General features: G+C 31.8%; 1 protein-coding gene across 2 annotated transcripts; it reads left to right on the top strand.

Moving 5' to 3' along the window:
• The first annotated feature begins 7,662 nt into the window (after positions 1-7,662).
• LOC102583903 (probable galacturonosyltransferase-like 7) lies at positions 7,663-11,693 on the top strand. 2 transcript variants are annotated; one of them, XM_006359822.2, is made up of 2 exons: positions 7,663-9,288; positions 11,339-11,693. In XM_006359822.2, the coding sequence occupies exon 1, from the start codon at positions 8,167-8,169 to the stop codon at positions 9,268-9,270; it is 1,104 nt and encodes a 367-aa protein (XP_006359884.1). In that variant the 5' UTR covers positions 7,663-8,166; the 3' UTR covers positions 9,271-9,288; positions 11,339-11,693. The 2 variants fall into 2 exon arrangements, with proteins under 2 accessions (XP_006359884.1, XP_015170075.1); XM_015314589.1 differs by lacking the exon at positions 11,339-11,693 and adding an exon at positions 10,108-10,332.
• Positions 11,694-16,333: the final 4,640 nt, after the last annotated feature.

The following is a 16,333-nucleotide window of genomic DNA, read 5'->3' as shown; positions in this document are numbered from 1 at the left end:
CCCCCCCCCCCCTAATGAAATTGGTATCCTGTGATTTGATATATCAAAGAGTAGCACTCAATGCTAGTATGCTACCCCAACCCACATAGCATTGCAGTACATAACAATTTCTACCACAAAATTCACATTTTAGGTTGTACTATAGTCAAGTGACCATCCAATCTTGAACATAATTGTCTACTCAACAACCAACAACAATATCAATGGTGTACTTCCAAGTTTCATCTCAAATTCGTCGATGCTTATTCGTTTTCTAAGTCAGTGGAGAATTTAAGGGTTAAATATCTGAATTTCTAAAAACTTTTAAACTTCTAGAAGTTTCCAATTCGTATAGTAACTTCATAGGCGACTATTACTATATCAAATACTTTAAAATTTAAATTTTGATTTTTTGCAAAAAAAAAGAAGCTTTGTTTTGAGAGAGTCTTGATCGATTACGTATTGAGGAGTTTAAATTTGAATTTTTGGGTGATTTGATGTAAGTTTTAAGGTGTTTTCGGGTGAATCTGGTGTTTGAATTCAAGGGAGAATTACGAGTTCAGTTTTAAAATAATATTGTATATGAGTGAACAAATTGTTAAATTTTTTGTATAATATTATATATTAACTGGATAATAATGTATATCAAGTTTTAAAACTTTTTTTTTGTAAAAATAAAATATGAGAGGTTTGTATATTGTTGTATGTTGGATGTATAATATTTTGTATATCAAATTGTATTTGGGCTAAAGATTTGTAATGTAAGGTTTTGACTATATTTTGCCATATAAGTTAGGTAACTGTACTTTTTTGAAATCATAGATAAGTTATATTTATAGTGCCTAAGAATTTGTAAGTCTACGAATAACTTCATACATGTAATTTTTAAAATTTCATATGGTTGAATCTAGATAGTTATTTTTACTTAAACTTCAATCACACAACATTAGATTTTATGGAATCTATCTTTAATATTGTACGTCCAAGTTTTTTCAAAGTGCGTAGAAAATGAGTACAAATTAAAAAACAATGTCTAAAAAAGATATCCCATAAAAAATTAATGTAACTAACAACTTTAATTTTTAAAAATATATAAGTAAAATTATGAAGGGCCTTCCCATCAAAATTCACTGATCTTTTTGACATCTTTCAACCTCATTTCTTGTTATTTAGAAGTGGTACATAAAATGATAATATAAGACATATATTTGCTATGTAAAATATATAAAATTCCAAAATAGCGAAAGTTTGAATTTTACCAATTTTGCTTTGTTCTTGCTCCGCCTATAAACTATTTCAATTTGCTTTATATTAGTGTATTAGTTCACTCTATATTTGTTCAATTTGACCATCACGAATCGATACAAAATTATTTAATATACTATATCTCAAGATTTTCTTTAAAGTAAACTATAGTTACATTTGATATTTTATCAAACTATCTCAAAAGGCCACTCAAATTTGAGTTCCCCAATTTGGCTAGCAATCGGCAGCCGTCCCAACATGTAACAAAAATATGTGAAGTATACAATGCTTGTTACATTCTAACCAAGGTAGATTTAACTTTTAGTCACAATTATAAAAAGTAATATAATTACAAATATAATGTCCAATATATTTCCATAAAATAACTAATATTGCAAGGCAAAATTTTCTTTTATGAGTTCCAAACACTAACCCTCATGTTTAGCAAAAATCAAGTCGTTATCATATTTTGGCCAAATGAAAAGAATAATTTCCAAATTGGGGTCATTTTCACCAACTAAAGTATTGAGATTAAATGCAAAATTATACTAATAATAAATAAATATCAACATGGGTTATGATGCAGTTGTGACTGTTTCACCCTTAATCAAAGGTTTCAAATTTGAGCCCTGGGTATGGAAAAAATCTTGTTGGGAGCGTCACCCCCGAATGGGCCTTATAATACGCGATCTGAATTTAGTCGGAGCTCCAATGTGTGCTCCGGATACCGAATAGAAACCAAGAAATAATAAATAAATAAAAACCTCTTGTTTAAAAGTCGTTTTCATTAGTGTTTATAAATCAACTGAAAAAAAATAAAAAAATCTACCAACAAGATCTTTACAAAAAGATAGTGTATTTCCAACGTTTGTAAAGGAAATGGCAACCAATTATTGGTTCTCTACTATTTAACTTTTAGCTACAAAATTGGGTCTTTTCACAAGTCTCCCTCCTCCCATCCTCCGTCCACAATATTTGGTCATTTATGCTAAAAATGTTTTTGCACATTTACTACAATTGATTTTCGTCCCGTGTGAATTCACATTGAAAAGTTCTACATTAGGGGTAAAACGTTTCTTATTAATGATGACTATGTATCCAAAGGAATTCAAACTTGAAATCTCTGATTAAGAATGAAGGAGTACTTACCACTCCATCATGATCCTTTATAGTCACATTTGCTAGGTTGATTGATGATGAAGACTTCATTTGTCTAAAAGGAAATCTCAAATTAATTTCATCAACAATTGTAACCAAAAAAACTTATTATTTATCTCTCGTTTGATCATAGATCTATGAAGTCGTACTTCAAAATTTTAAAATTTGAGTTTTAAAAGTTGTGATTTATGAAATTTGAAAAATTAATTAAGTATTAGTTCATCAAATGAAATAGAGCAAGTACATGATATTATTTTAAAATAACATAAATAGTTGCACACAAAATGTCACATGAAAATTGATATGGAAATCATTTAGTGTTATAGCTAAGCGTTTTGAAGGGGTTTAATTGAATTTTCTTTATTGTAAGTTACCGTTAAATCAAGTAAAAAATAATAAAAGCATGTAATATTTAAGTAGCAGGAAGAGTTAGTGTGTGATTGTGTACTAGTAAAAGTGGCTAAAAGATTGCGTTAGATTGTAAATCTTAAATATATCGTTTTTGTATTTTTCTAAATTTTCTTATTATAATTACTGATTTTGTTAGTGATATTATTAATACGATACGTACTAATGATAGAAATCCCTATGGACCTAAGTAACAAACATTCGACAAACTAGGGATTAGGATAGGATTAATGATTTACCAAATCTTTGATTCATTTCAACATTTATTATTTCACCTTTTATTAGCTTATAAAGACACGAATAAGAGGCGAAGTTGGAATTTAAAATTTATAAATTTAGAATTTAAACCTCCTTTAAAAATTAACTATTTATTTATATTGAATAAATTTTTTAACAAAAATATAAACCTTTGATTAAATTTACTAAATTCGATCGAATCGCGATACTACAGAAGTTTCCACATAAAGTGTAAAAAAGGTCCGACAAAATAGAGTGGCTAATAGGTTCTCTAATTGAAGCATGAAAAAGACCCCTAATGACACTTTTATAATTTATTTAATTAATTAAGCTTTGTTTCATAATCATGTATTCTTCTTCTTCCATCTGGTCATATACTGATGTCCACTAATATACACAGAATATATAGTACTACGACACCAAAGACAATGACCACTCAACGGCTATATAATACACCATTTCTTGTCTTTTCCTCCTTGCTTTATTAGCATAAAATAATATTGATAATAAATTTTTAAAAAATAAAATGAATTTTTATCTCAGGATTAGTTATCTAGAATTAGCTATCGTGGGATAACTTATCCCACCATGTATATGGATAACTTACCCCATTCTTATGGTATAAATGGTGGAATAAGTTATCCCAAATATGACAACCAAACAAGACACATAAATTTTATCCCATTACTATTTTCTTATCCCATGACTATTTATTTTTATCCCTCACACCAAACAATCGTTTAAATCGAGTTGTTTTTGTTGTGACAGGATAGAACCAGAATGAACTAAAAATGGTATTGAGAGCGAGAGTGTATCAAGAATCACTCGATATAGAAAAACTATTTCCAAATACTAAACGTAAAATAAAATTTTTATAAGTTCGATGCCATTACAGAGTAAATAGATAGAATAAAATACTCCTTATTGGAATAATTAATTATTGTATTTTGTCTATTAAATATTGGAAATAGTCAATGATTATAGTAGAAGAGTGGTAGCTAGAACTACTAATACCAATTATGCCAACGGCTAAGTACGGGTAAGAAAGGGACATATCAATTGTCTAATACTGAAATCCAACAGCAGATTCAATGCCTGACTTACATTGCTAATAATGGTAATTTACTATCTCATTATTCTTTATATTTTACCCATATCACTATTAATTTGTTTAGTTATATGCATTTTTAAATTATAAATTAAATATCATATTAATTTAATATATAAATATTTTAAAATATTATATAATTTTGACTTACCTACCCCATAGAAAAAAAATACTTACGAATTTTCCTGAAAAATAACTTACAAAAAATATATTTTCCATCAAAATATTTTCTTTCCTATGGAACACACGCCCTATGTCCAATTACATTTTATAATATTGTTATTGGATCACTCCAAGTCAACTTACATTTTATAATATTGTAAGTGGATCAGATAAAAAGTAACACTTCTGGTAAGTAACGTCTTTTTTTTTTACTTATCTTACGTGAAAAATAAGTTACGGTACTAATGCCATTCAACAACAATTAATGACAGTATTTATACGATTTACGTTTACCTCGAATAGGTAACCCTAGAACTTACCAGAATTTTTAAAGGTGGAGTAAGGTAGGGCGGGTTCAATGGCGTACGTATGAGAAATAAGCAACTTATTATTCATTAAGTTTCATAAATTATTCTTACTTAATTTTATTGGCGAGAAAGAAGGAGAAAGAAAAAAAATTAAAAAAATAAGCAATTGACGCTTTCTAGATTCGAATTGGCAACCTTGATTATGAAAAAGGCACGCTTAACCAGTTAAGTTGAGTGCCTTTTATTGTCAAGTAGTGTCACCTTAAAACATATATCCTCTATATATTATTTTGCTTTTATCAAAGCAGTGTCACGTGACACCCCTAGGGTGTACCTAGATCGGCCCCCGGGCTGGATGAGTTTTCTTCCCTACGCTCACACATCCATATTGTCATTTTCCTCTACTACTCTCGTAGTTGTTTGATCAAAGGACTGGAGAGCCTGATTTTGAATTTTGACTTTCAATTTGTGTTTGTTTATGAAATTTACACAAAATTCTAACTTTTTCTTCAAATCATGATTTTAAATATAAAAAAGAATAGGTTTGAAATTATAAACCTGATCCATAATTTATATTTTTTGTTATTTCTTGTATTCAGGTTAGTCAAAAATACAGAAACAGAAAAAAGATGAAATAGACAGAATGTAAGTAATCTGAGTCCACAGAAACCACTGTGTTTCCTTAAGAAATTTAATCCCCCCAACACACAAGGTTGCAGATTAATTCCTCCCAAGATAAAACGGATTAACTTGTTAGAGAAGTAGCGGTACCTCAAACTTCAATAACTTCAGCGAACGCAAGAACAACAACAAGAGCACACACAGGCTCAGTCGATGGACAATTTTGTTTATGTAAGAAAATGTATGCAGAGAGAAAAAAATTCAGTGTTTGAAAAACGGAAAAAGACCTCTTATTTATAGCCATTTACAACAAGGAACACGTCTGTTCAGACAAATATGTTCAGACCAATTTTTTCCAGAACTTTGTGTCTTTTGGGAAAAGTAACGACTTTTCGGAAGGAACAGGTCCCTTCAGAACGTTTTTACCGTTACACGTGAATTTTAAATAAATTCTGTTGCGCCAAATTAATTATGTTATTTAACTAACATTCTGAATTAATTTATAAGAGAAGGAAATGAATTAACAAGATTGATTAAATAAATTTTGTCCAAAAATGTTATCAATCAATCACTTGCCAAATTCGAGGTCGAGGCCAAGCGAGCGACGACGACAGCGCGAGGGGCACCTTCTTCTTAACCCTTTAAGAACTAAAGAAAGTGTTTCCTAATATAAGGACAACAATTTCCTTTCTTCTACCAATATGGTAAAAATGACTTTTCATTTGCACTTTGCAATGACTTTTCATTTTCCCTCCAAAATTGGTTCCCCAACTTCACCCACTTTCCATTTTCTCTTCTTATTTCCCATTCACACCTTGCTAAACCCAACATTTTTTACAAAGAAAAAGACTTGTAATTTTTATTTTTGCTATAAAGACTCATGTTTGATGCGAACAGATTGTTTGCACCATCTGTGAATAATTTATCAAAGAACAACTAGTTATTACTATTGTTGATTTACTGAACTAATGAATCTTTGTAAAGTTATATGTATATCTAAAAAATTGTAGTAACATGTAATCATAAATATTTATTTATAAAAGAGATCAATGAAGAGTTAAAAAAGGTTTTGATAGTTTTCATAAATTATCGAGGGAGGGTATACATTTGAAAGAAAAATACAACTCAAAAAATCTAAATTTTAACAAAATTTTAATTACAAATCAATCTGATTACAAGAATTATTAGTTTACCTCATGATCTGAAATCATGTCCAAACGAGTACTTATATAGAAAAGATCCTTTTGATTTCTATAATTTTTCATTCATTGAATATACTTACTACTTATCTACCAATTACTAAATTCATCATCATAAGATCATGAAATAGAGCCACTGTTAGAGAAAAAAATCAAATAAGAAATAGTATTGGACTTGTTCCCTCAACGATCACACGATTGTATCTTCATGCTGATGAGTGATGATATCACTTTGTGAGGAAAAAAAACAACTAATTTTCTTTTGGGCTAATTTCCTAATTTTGTTGTAAATTTTATAGTGGAGAGTTTAATAATGTTCTATTATAAATGTACTTTGTATTGTTATTTCATTTAAGTATTCCTATAGCTTCTTCAAAAAGCTTGCAATCAAGTCGATAACTTGCAAGTAATATGTGCAGACGGTTTACAAGTAGCTTTATGTGAAAAACCTTTTGAATAACTTTCTTAGGCTCGCAATCAAGTCAACATCTACAAATCTTGTAGCAAATTTTGAAAAAGTCTTGTAACAGCCATTTTTCTTTTATAATAGAAAGTTAAGTCAATTTATTTGTACATTAATTTCAAAATGGATTGGGATTGCATTAGGGATCAGCTCTCAACCGTTTATATTTATCTTGGTGATGAATAAATTGAAACGATATATTTAGGAGGACATACTTTGGTGTATGTTATTCAAAAATGACATACCATTAATTGAAGATACACGTAATAAAGTTAATGATTCACTAGAGATATGGAGACAAGTTTTAGATTGAGCTGGTATAAATAGAGTGCACAAAATAAAAGTTCAAAATCGCATCATAGGAGATGAATGAGAAAGTGAGGATCGATAAACAAGTTATCCTTGAGAGTGGAATGTCTCAAATACCTTATGTCTATAATCTAAAGAAATGATGAGATCGATGATGATATCACACATTATATTGGCTCATATGGATAAAATGGAGGCTCACAACTGTTCGATTTTAATCTCACAAATAACACGTTGAATTGTCATTCATTTCTTCTTTTAAAAAATAGGCCTAAATATCTTAATTTACATTTTGGAAATGTATTTAAATAAATGTTTAATTTGCATTCCCGAAGAATCTTACACATTGGTCGATTAGTTTCACAAGATAACCAACCATCTCTTTCAAATTATAACAATTACTCTAAATTACCTACTCATTTTATAGTGATTGATTGTTTAAGTAACATGATTAGATATAATCACTTAATTTTTTTGAATTTTTAGATAAATACAACATCTAATCACTTGCTAAATAGAGAAAACTTAAAACCAAATTCTTTTGTTTCTTAAGTATATGTTGTAGCCCAAAGAGTTTGGGAAAAGGCTTGAAAAAACCTAAATTTCTCCCTTTTCACTCTCTCTCTCTACTACAACTGTGTGACCTTCTCTCCCAGAGATATAGAGAGAGAGAAAGGGAAAGAGAAAGAGAAAGAGTACTGCAACGCACGTCGCCATGGATTCTTCGCTCTCTACTGTTCCACCAATCCAAGGTCGCTTCGTTTTCACGGCATACCATTAGAGAAAACAAGCAAAGAACCCCAAAAGGGAAAAGCCCATCTTCATTGATTGGATTTTTTTTTTTTAGCTGTGGCGGACTTTAGAAGAACCCTAGCATTCCTCTTTTCTTCAATTTCTTGGCGGAGGGTCAGTCGTTATAATCTCATATCAAAGAAGAAGAAGAGGAAAAAGGGATTTTACACTGTAAAAATGTTCTGGGTCACTAAGTTTTCAGGCTTTTTCGCTGCGGCAATGGTAATGATTGTTCTTTCACCATCCTTACAATCATTTCCACCTGCTGAAGCTATTAGATCGTCTCACCTTGAATCCTATCTCCGATTTCCCAGTCAAATTACCCCCACTGTTCCCCTTAATCGTTTCTCATTTCGTAAAGCCCCTGTATTCCGAAATGCCGGTGAATGCACCTCTAATGACAGAAGAATATTGGGGAAAACTGGGGTTTGCGATCCTTCGCTTGTTCATGTTGCGATTACTCTTGATGTTGAGTATCTTCGAGGTTCAATAGCCGCTGTGCATTCAATTTTACACCATTCGAGATGTCCTGAGAGTGTATTCTTCCATTTTCTGGTATCCGAAACCAATCTCGAAACCCTAGTTCGATCCACCTTCCCTCAGTTGAAATTCAAGGTATATTACTTTGATCCTGAACGAGTTCGAAATATTATCTCCACTTCCGTTAGGCAAGCGCTTGAACAGCCCTTGAACTACGCTAGAAATTACTTGGCTGATCTTCTGGAGCCCTGTGTTAGTAGAGTTATCTACTTGGATTCGGATCTTGTCGTTGTTGACGACATCTCTAAGCTATGGAGTACAAGTTTGGGTTCAAAAACGATTGGAGCTCCGGAGTATTGTCATGCCAATTTCACGAAATACTTCACGACGTCGTTCTGGTCGGAACCCAGATTTTCCGGCACGTTTTCCAGCCGGAAACCTTGTTACTTCAACACAGGGGTTATGGTTATAGATCTGAAGAAATGGAGACGGGTCGGGTACACTAAGCGGATAGAGAAATGGATGGATATCCAGAAGACTAATCGGATCTATGAACTGGGTTCATTACCGCCGTACCTCTTGGTCTTCGCCGGACACGTGGCACCAATTGAGCACAGATGGAACCAGCACGGTTTAGGCGGTGATAATGTGAAGGGAAGTTGCCGTGATTTACATCCCGGTCCGGTAAGCCTCCTCCACTGGAGCGGCTCCGGCAAGCCGTGGCTTCGGCTCGACTCAAAAGAGCCGTGTCCGCTCGATTCTCTTTGGGCACCTTACGATTTGTACGGATTCTCGTCGTGAATATCTCATTTCTCGCCGGTAAATTTCTCCCAGTAACTTCTTCTCTTTTCTGTTCATTTTATTATTGGGGATTTTTAACTTTCTCTAATTTTTTTTCTTCTCAATTTATTTCGTTCAAATTTTGTTTCTTTTTTATTTTATTTTATTTTAACATATGAACATTAATGCATCACCAGAGACATTTGTATTCTATTCTATTATTCGTGCAGCTTGAAATAAAAAATGAATTACAGATAATTATTGGTTGTAATCAAGCTCATTTTATTTCACTCGTTAATAATCTATGTTGCTCGATACGAGTGTGATAACATTTTTTCAGCAGCAAGAGTAGGGTATATATCTGATGTGAAGTCAGCGAGATAAATTGTAACCGACACTAAATGAGTGGCCTATAAATAATTAAATGAGAGGAATACTATAGTAGTACTATATATAATTTATGTATACATTATAGTTTTTTCTTTTTATCTTCTAATTAATTTAGTTATTGATAATGCTAGTGTATAGTAGCTCTTATCTAGAAAATGCTTTCTTTTGAAGTAATGCTAATAAATAATTGTACTTATGAACCCTTTGAAAAGTGTGAGATTAAATGAATGTTAGGTTGTAGGTTGTAGCTCTTACATTAATAAATTGTATTTTGGGGCTTGGTGTTTTTAACTCTTTCATTTTTGAGTGTTGTCAATGAATTGTTGTTCTATTTTATTTGGGACTATCTATTACTACTCTAATTTGAACATGGACATGTGCTTACTTAAGATGATGCATGTAATAGGGATCAATTATTCTTGTTTTTTTATTAGCAAAAGATCAATATAACATGACTTTTTGTATTAGGAGAAATGGGGTTTTGAAGCAATGTATGAAGGGAAAAAGGGAAGCAAGCAATATCACCCAAAAGTGTGATCTAGATAAGATTAGACATTCAATGAATCAGGATGATAACTATGAGAGCATCATAATTCAATCCTAACCAAGACAAGATATTACTTGATACTTGTTGTTGGTGGAAGGTGACGTATCTCGTAGAATTAATTGAAGTGCGCAAAAACTTGCCTAGACACCAAGATCATTAACAAAACATATACTTAGGGTGTGTTTGGTTCAAAGGAAAATATTTCTTACTTTCTCTTAATTTAGGTGAACACTATGAGATAGGGTGGGGTGGTGATATGGAGGTGATGGCCTGTGTGTTGTAGTGCATAGAAGAGATAGTTTGAAAGTAAATTATTTTTCTTATTTTCAATATAGACATACAAATTGAGGAAAATTTGATAAGAAGGGGTTGCTCACAACACTTCCACTCTTACCTTGAGTAATGCATTCTTAAGTCATCAAAAGAGCAAAAAGGATGAAAGCTCGTAGAACCTCTAGAATAAATAATTGTAGTGTACGCAAGTTAATTCAAACATTATTGTTATAAAAAAAAAAGGAAAAAGGACAAATATACTTTTGAACTATTGTAAATGGTATGCAGATATTCTTTGTCATACTTTTGGGATATTGATGCTTCTGTCGTCCAAAAACTAGAGCATATATGCCCTTCACTTTAACGGAAGACTAAATAGGGACATATGATGCAATCTTATCCGTCGATAAATGTCAGATCGGTGGATAAAATTATGACACGTGTATGTCCATTAATATAAAGGTTTAATTTTTGGACGGTAGGGGCACCAATGTCCCAAAAATATGACGGAGGATATTTGCATATTATTTATGATAATTTGAAGATATATTTGCCTTTTTCCCCTAAAAAAAATGAAAGCATGGGTGGGGAAGGGTAGGGGGTTCAACTTTTTGGATTATTGTAAAGATAGTGGAAATGCCATTGTGGCACATGTGGGGTTGCTAGCGACGGGGAAATAAGTAGTGTTGCTGGCCAGCGAGTTATGCGATCCACTTTGTGGAATTGATTCTTGAGAAGAAGAAAGAATATCTATCCATAACATACAACATGAGAAGAATAAACTAAAAATGTGCAAATATTAGTGAGTTGTTGGATGGACAGTAGTGGAGAAAGTGATTCAATTAAATAATAGAAAATGATGTATTGTTTCAATTACAGGTTGTCAAAATAGGGTGAGGACTATGAAAACAGTAGTAAAGTACTGTCAAAAATGGTTGTCATTCACATATAAATCCAAAGGCTTTGCCAGATTTTTGCAGTCGTAACTCGTAAGGGCAAGAGAATCCAAGAAAGCCGTGATGTTTACTTGTTTGGTGCCAACTGCACGGATTTCTTTTCAAATAAACCCTTTTTATTTCCTCCTCTAATTACTTTCACAGCCAAAAAAAATAATTCATCTATACTAATATCAAAAGTTTGATTTATTTATGTCATTTTTATTTGAGAAAAAACTTGTCCATGACATTATTTATTAACTGAAATGATATAGATAAGTCAATCATTTTTTAATGGATAGCTCTTTTTGAAGGTTCGAGGGCATATTTGAGCATGTAATAAATGACGTGACTAAATTCATAATTAACTACAGGTAAAAAATGATTTTGTAAAATTGAAATTGTTTTCGGTTAACGAATAATGACGTGGAGGAGCGTTTTCTCAAATGGAAATGATATAGATCATCTAAACTTTTGACGGATGGGATAAATGAGTTTTTTGTCAAAGTCCAACGACATGTTTGAGTCTTTTCCTTTAATATATTAAAATATAGTTCGGAATAATTTGCACGCACTTTAATTAATTTTATAGAATAACTTTTTACCTTATACAAGTACATGTATCAAGTTATTCTGTCTATCAAAATTTGGATAAATGGGAAGAAATCGCTTAGTATTTTTGTCTCGATTGAAAATTTTGCATGAGATATTATAATTCTCAACGCACTTCATTGATCATCAGACACACCTTTATTAACTAATGAGCAAAACATTAAACAATAACGTTCGAAATCCTAAAATAAAGGCGAAATACATCGATCACTTCTTAAATTTGTTTCTAAATTTCATTTATAAGCTTGATTATAACTTGTTTTATTTGAACACCTAAATACATGATAAAGTGTTGCTATTAAACACTCACTTTCAACTCAAATTTTTTTAATAAGCTTTTGTGGATCTTTATCTATACTTATTACATAAATAAGTTAATCACATGACACATCTCACTTTATTTATTTTTTAGTTATAGACCTGATTATCAATTGAAAAATTTGTAAGTTTTATGAATTATTGAAACATGATTGGAATTTCTTTAAATTTGGATTTTAGTTTTACACGGATGTATGAGCTGTTGACTATATGTTTCTGATAAATATTAAGTAATAGTTATAACTATATTTAGCATATATGATATGATACAACAAGTGGTTTATTTGTCAAATATATTTGAGATATAAAAGAAAAAAGGGGATGAGCTGTGACATTGATGTGGCATCTAACATTGTTGCGTGTGAAGTGTCCAATGTATGGGACCCATACCTTTTTTCCCTGGCATCACACGTGGCCAGCTTCGTTGGCACTAAATATCATCATTAATAATTGTTGTGGATTGAGAAATCGAATCGTTACTTGTTGTTTTAGTATATGTTTTCAGTAATGAGCATTCAAATAAAGGGTGCTTCGAGGCGCTAGATTCATGTTCAATTTCTTTTTATTTTTAGCACACGCAAATTCAAGATTATTTTTATTTTATGAAATATAAGTATAAAATTCTTCTGACTTGCTGTGGCTTCTTTGCTGCTCTATTATTTTGCTCTATAGGGTACTTTCAAGTTGAAATTTATTGGTTCGACGTAGCTCATATGTCCTTGTCTAAATTTACCTCATTATTTTGAAGTTTTCTTTTTCTACTTGTGATTTTATTTTTATTTAAAGAAAAAGCCTACAGTTGAATGAGTAAAGTAATCGTGTTTAATATAATAATTAATCTGAGTTTTGACAGCATTATCTTTACTAATTTTATACTATTAATCATCATATGAGATATGGTAATTCTACCTTTTTGAATTTGATAATGAATAGATAAAAAAAAGTAATTCTAGTAGAGCCTTTTACTACAACACTAAGCCTAATTAGAGAAAGAAGCTGGTAGGTTAATCATGTTGGCTGTACTGCAAACTTACTATAGTCATAATTCCCTTTTTTTATGGATTAAAAAAATAGGGATAGTTAAAAAAATGAAAAGAATATGGATAATTTCTGGTTTAAATTATTCGATCATCTAATTTATAAAATATAGAAACTGTATAGGATGTTGTTCAGGTGATGTCTACCAAAAAAACAACTTGTAGTCTAGTTGAGATCAAACCCTCTTTACAAGATTATAGACTTGAACTTTCATGACTCGCTAATTTACTACTACATATGCATACGCAACATCACTGTATAGTTAGCCGAATGATACTTCCTTCATTTCAAAATAAGTGGTAATTTTTAGAATAAAGTAAGATGTATTTCTACTTATTTGTAGAAAGTGAGATGTATTTCTACTTACTCCTAAATCCTAAATCCTAAATCCTAAATCTTGAATCCTGAAACTCAAACCCCGAACTCAGAACCCAAAACCCGAAATCAAATCCCAAACCTCAGACCCCGAACTGCGAACCCCTAACCCTAAGAAGGATACATAAATCTGGTGTCTTAGAGCACCCAAACTTTTTTTCTGAAAAAACTTTATGAGAACCTCCGTAATGAGTTGGAGAAGCACTATGTATAGTCCCACCATTTTAAAGCATATTTTCGCATTTACGACCAATCTTTTAGAAATTATCCAACTTTCTTCTTAGCCCATGAATCTGGCTGGCGCCTTGGATCACCCAAAAAATTTCTCTGATTTTTTTTTTATGAGGACTTCTGTAATGAATTGGGGAAACATTACATATAGTCCCACAATTTTTAAGGCATATTTTTCGCATTTACAAGCCAACTTTTAGGAATGACGCGACTTTTTTCGTTTTTCGTGTGTATTAACCCATGGATCTGACGTTTTGGAGAACCAAATTTATTTTTCAAAAAAAATTATGAGGACTTTGTAATGAGTTGGGGAAACATTACGTATAGTCACACCATTTTAATGCATATTTTCACATTTATGAGTCAACTTTAAGAAATTACATGATTTTTTGGATTTTCGTGTATATTAGACCATGAATCTGGCACCTTGGAGCACACAAAAACTTTCTCCGAAAAAACTTTACGAGGACCTCTGCACTGAGCTGGGGAAGCATTATGTATAGTCCCACCATTTTTAAGGTATATGTTTGTCTTTACGAGCCAACTTTAAGAATTACGCGACTTTCTTAATTTTTCGTGTGTATTAGCTTATTGATCTGGCGCTTTGGAGAATCATTTTTTTTTCTCGAAAACTTTATGAGGACCACCGTAATGAGTTGGGAAGCATTATGTATAGTCCCACCATTTTAAGACATATTTTTGCATTAACGAGCCAATTTATGAGAATTACGCGACTTTCTTGATTTGTCGTGTGTATTATCCCATGAATCTACCGCCTTAGAGAATCCAAAAAAGAATTCTGAAAAAATATTATGAGGACCTCCGTATTGAGTTGTAGAAGCATTACGTATAATCCCACCATTTTAAGGCATATTGTCACATTTACGAGCCAACTTTTAGGAATTACGCGACTTTTTTGGTTTTTCGTGTGTATTAGCCCATGGCTCTAGCGCCTTAGAGCACCCAAGTTTTTTTTCTAAAAAAAACTTTATAAGAACCTCCATAATGAGTTGGGGAAACATAACATATAGTCCCACCATTTTAAGGCATATTTTTGCATGTACGAGCCAACTTTTAGTAATTACGCGACTTTCTTGATTTTCGTGTGTATTAGCCCATGGATCTGGCGCCTTTTGATCATCCAAATTTTTTTCTGAAAAAATTATATGAGGACCACCATAATAAGTTGGGGAAGCATTACGTATAAGTCGACCATTTTTTCACGTTATTTTCATATTTATGAGCCAACTTTTAACAATTATCCAACGTTCACCATTTTTCGTGTGTTCCCATTGATCTGGCGCCTTTGGGGCACCCAGAATTTTTTTTTGAAAAAAACTATATGAGGACCTCTGTAATGAGTTGGGGAAGTATTACGTATTGTCCCGCTATTTTTTTCACCCATATTTTCGCATATACGAGCCAAGTTTTACGAATTATTCAACTTTAACCATTTGTCTTATGTATTAAACCATGGATCTGACGCCTTTGGGGGACACATAATTTTTTTTCTCAAAAAACTATATGAGGACCTACGTAATAAGTTGGGAAAAAATTACGTATAGTCCTGCCATTTTTTCATGCATATTTTCGCATTTATGAGTCAACTTAAAGGAATTAACATACTTTCATCATTTTTCGTGTGTATTAGCCCATGGATCTGGCGCCTTTATGACACACGATTTTTTTTTCCTGAAAAAACTATAAGAGGACCTCCATAATGAGTTGGGGAATCATTATGTATAATCCCGCTGTTATTTTCACGCATATTTTCGTATTTACGAAAACTTTTTTAGGAATTACCGACTTTCACTTTTTTTTCGTGTGTATTATCCCACAGATCTGGCGTCATTGGGGTACCTGAATTTTTTTTCCTGAAAAAACTATATGAGGACCTCTGTAATAAGTTTGGAAAGTATTACGTATAGTCCCATCATTTTTTTCACGCATATTTTTGCATTTACAAGTCAACTTTTAGAAATTATCTGACTTTTGCCTTTTTCGTGTGTTAATATTAGCCCATTGATTTGACGTCTTAAGGGATCCTTTTTCTTTTTTTTGAAAGGCTATATGAGGACCTCCGTAATGAGTAGGGAAAGTATTACATATAGTCCTGCCATTTTTTCACGTATATTTTCGCATTTACAGGCCAACTTTCAGGAATTATCTGACTACTCCATTTTTTGTGTGTATTAGCTCATGAATTTGGTGCCTTTGGGGCACCTGGAATTTTTTTCTAAAAAAACTATATAAGGACCTACGTAATTAGATATGGAAGCATTATGTATAGCCTCGCCATTTTTCATGCATATTTTCACATTTATGAGCCATTTTTAGAAATTAACTTACTTTCATCGTTTTTCGT

This window comes from Solanum tuberosum, unplaced genomic scaffold (assembly GCF_000226075.1).
Source record: "Solanum tuberosum cultivar DM 1-3 516 R44 unplaced genomic scaffold, SolTub_3.0 scf00309, whole genome shotgun sequence".
Lineage (NCBI taxonomy): Eukaryota > Viridiplantae > Streptophyta > Magnoliopsida > Solanales > Solanaceae > Solanum > Solanum tuberosum.
This window is presented reverse-complemented; position numbering and strand designations above follow the sequence as displayed.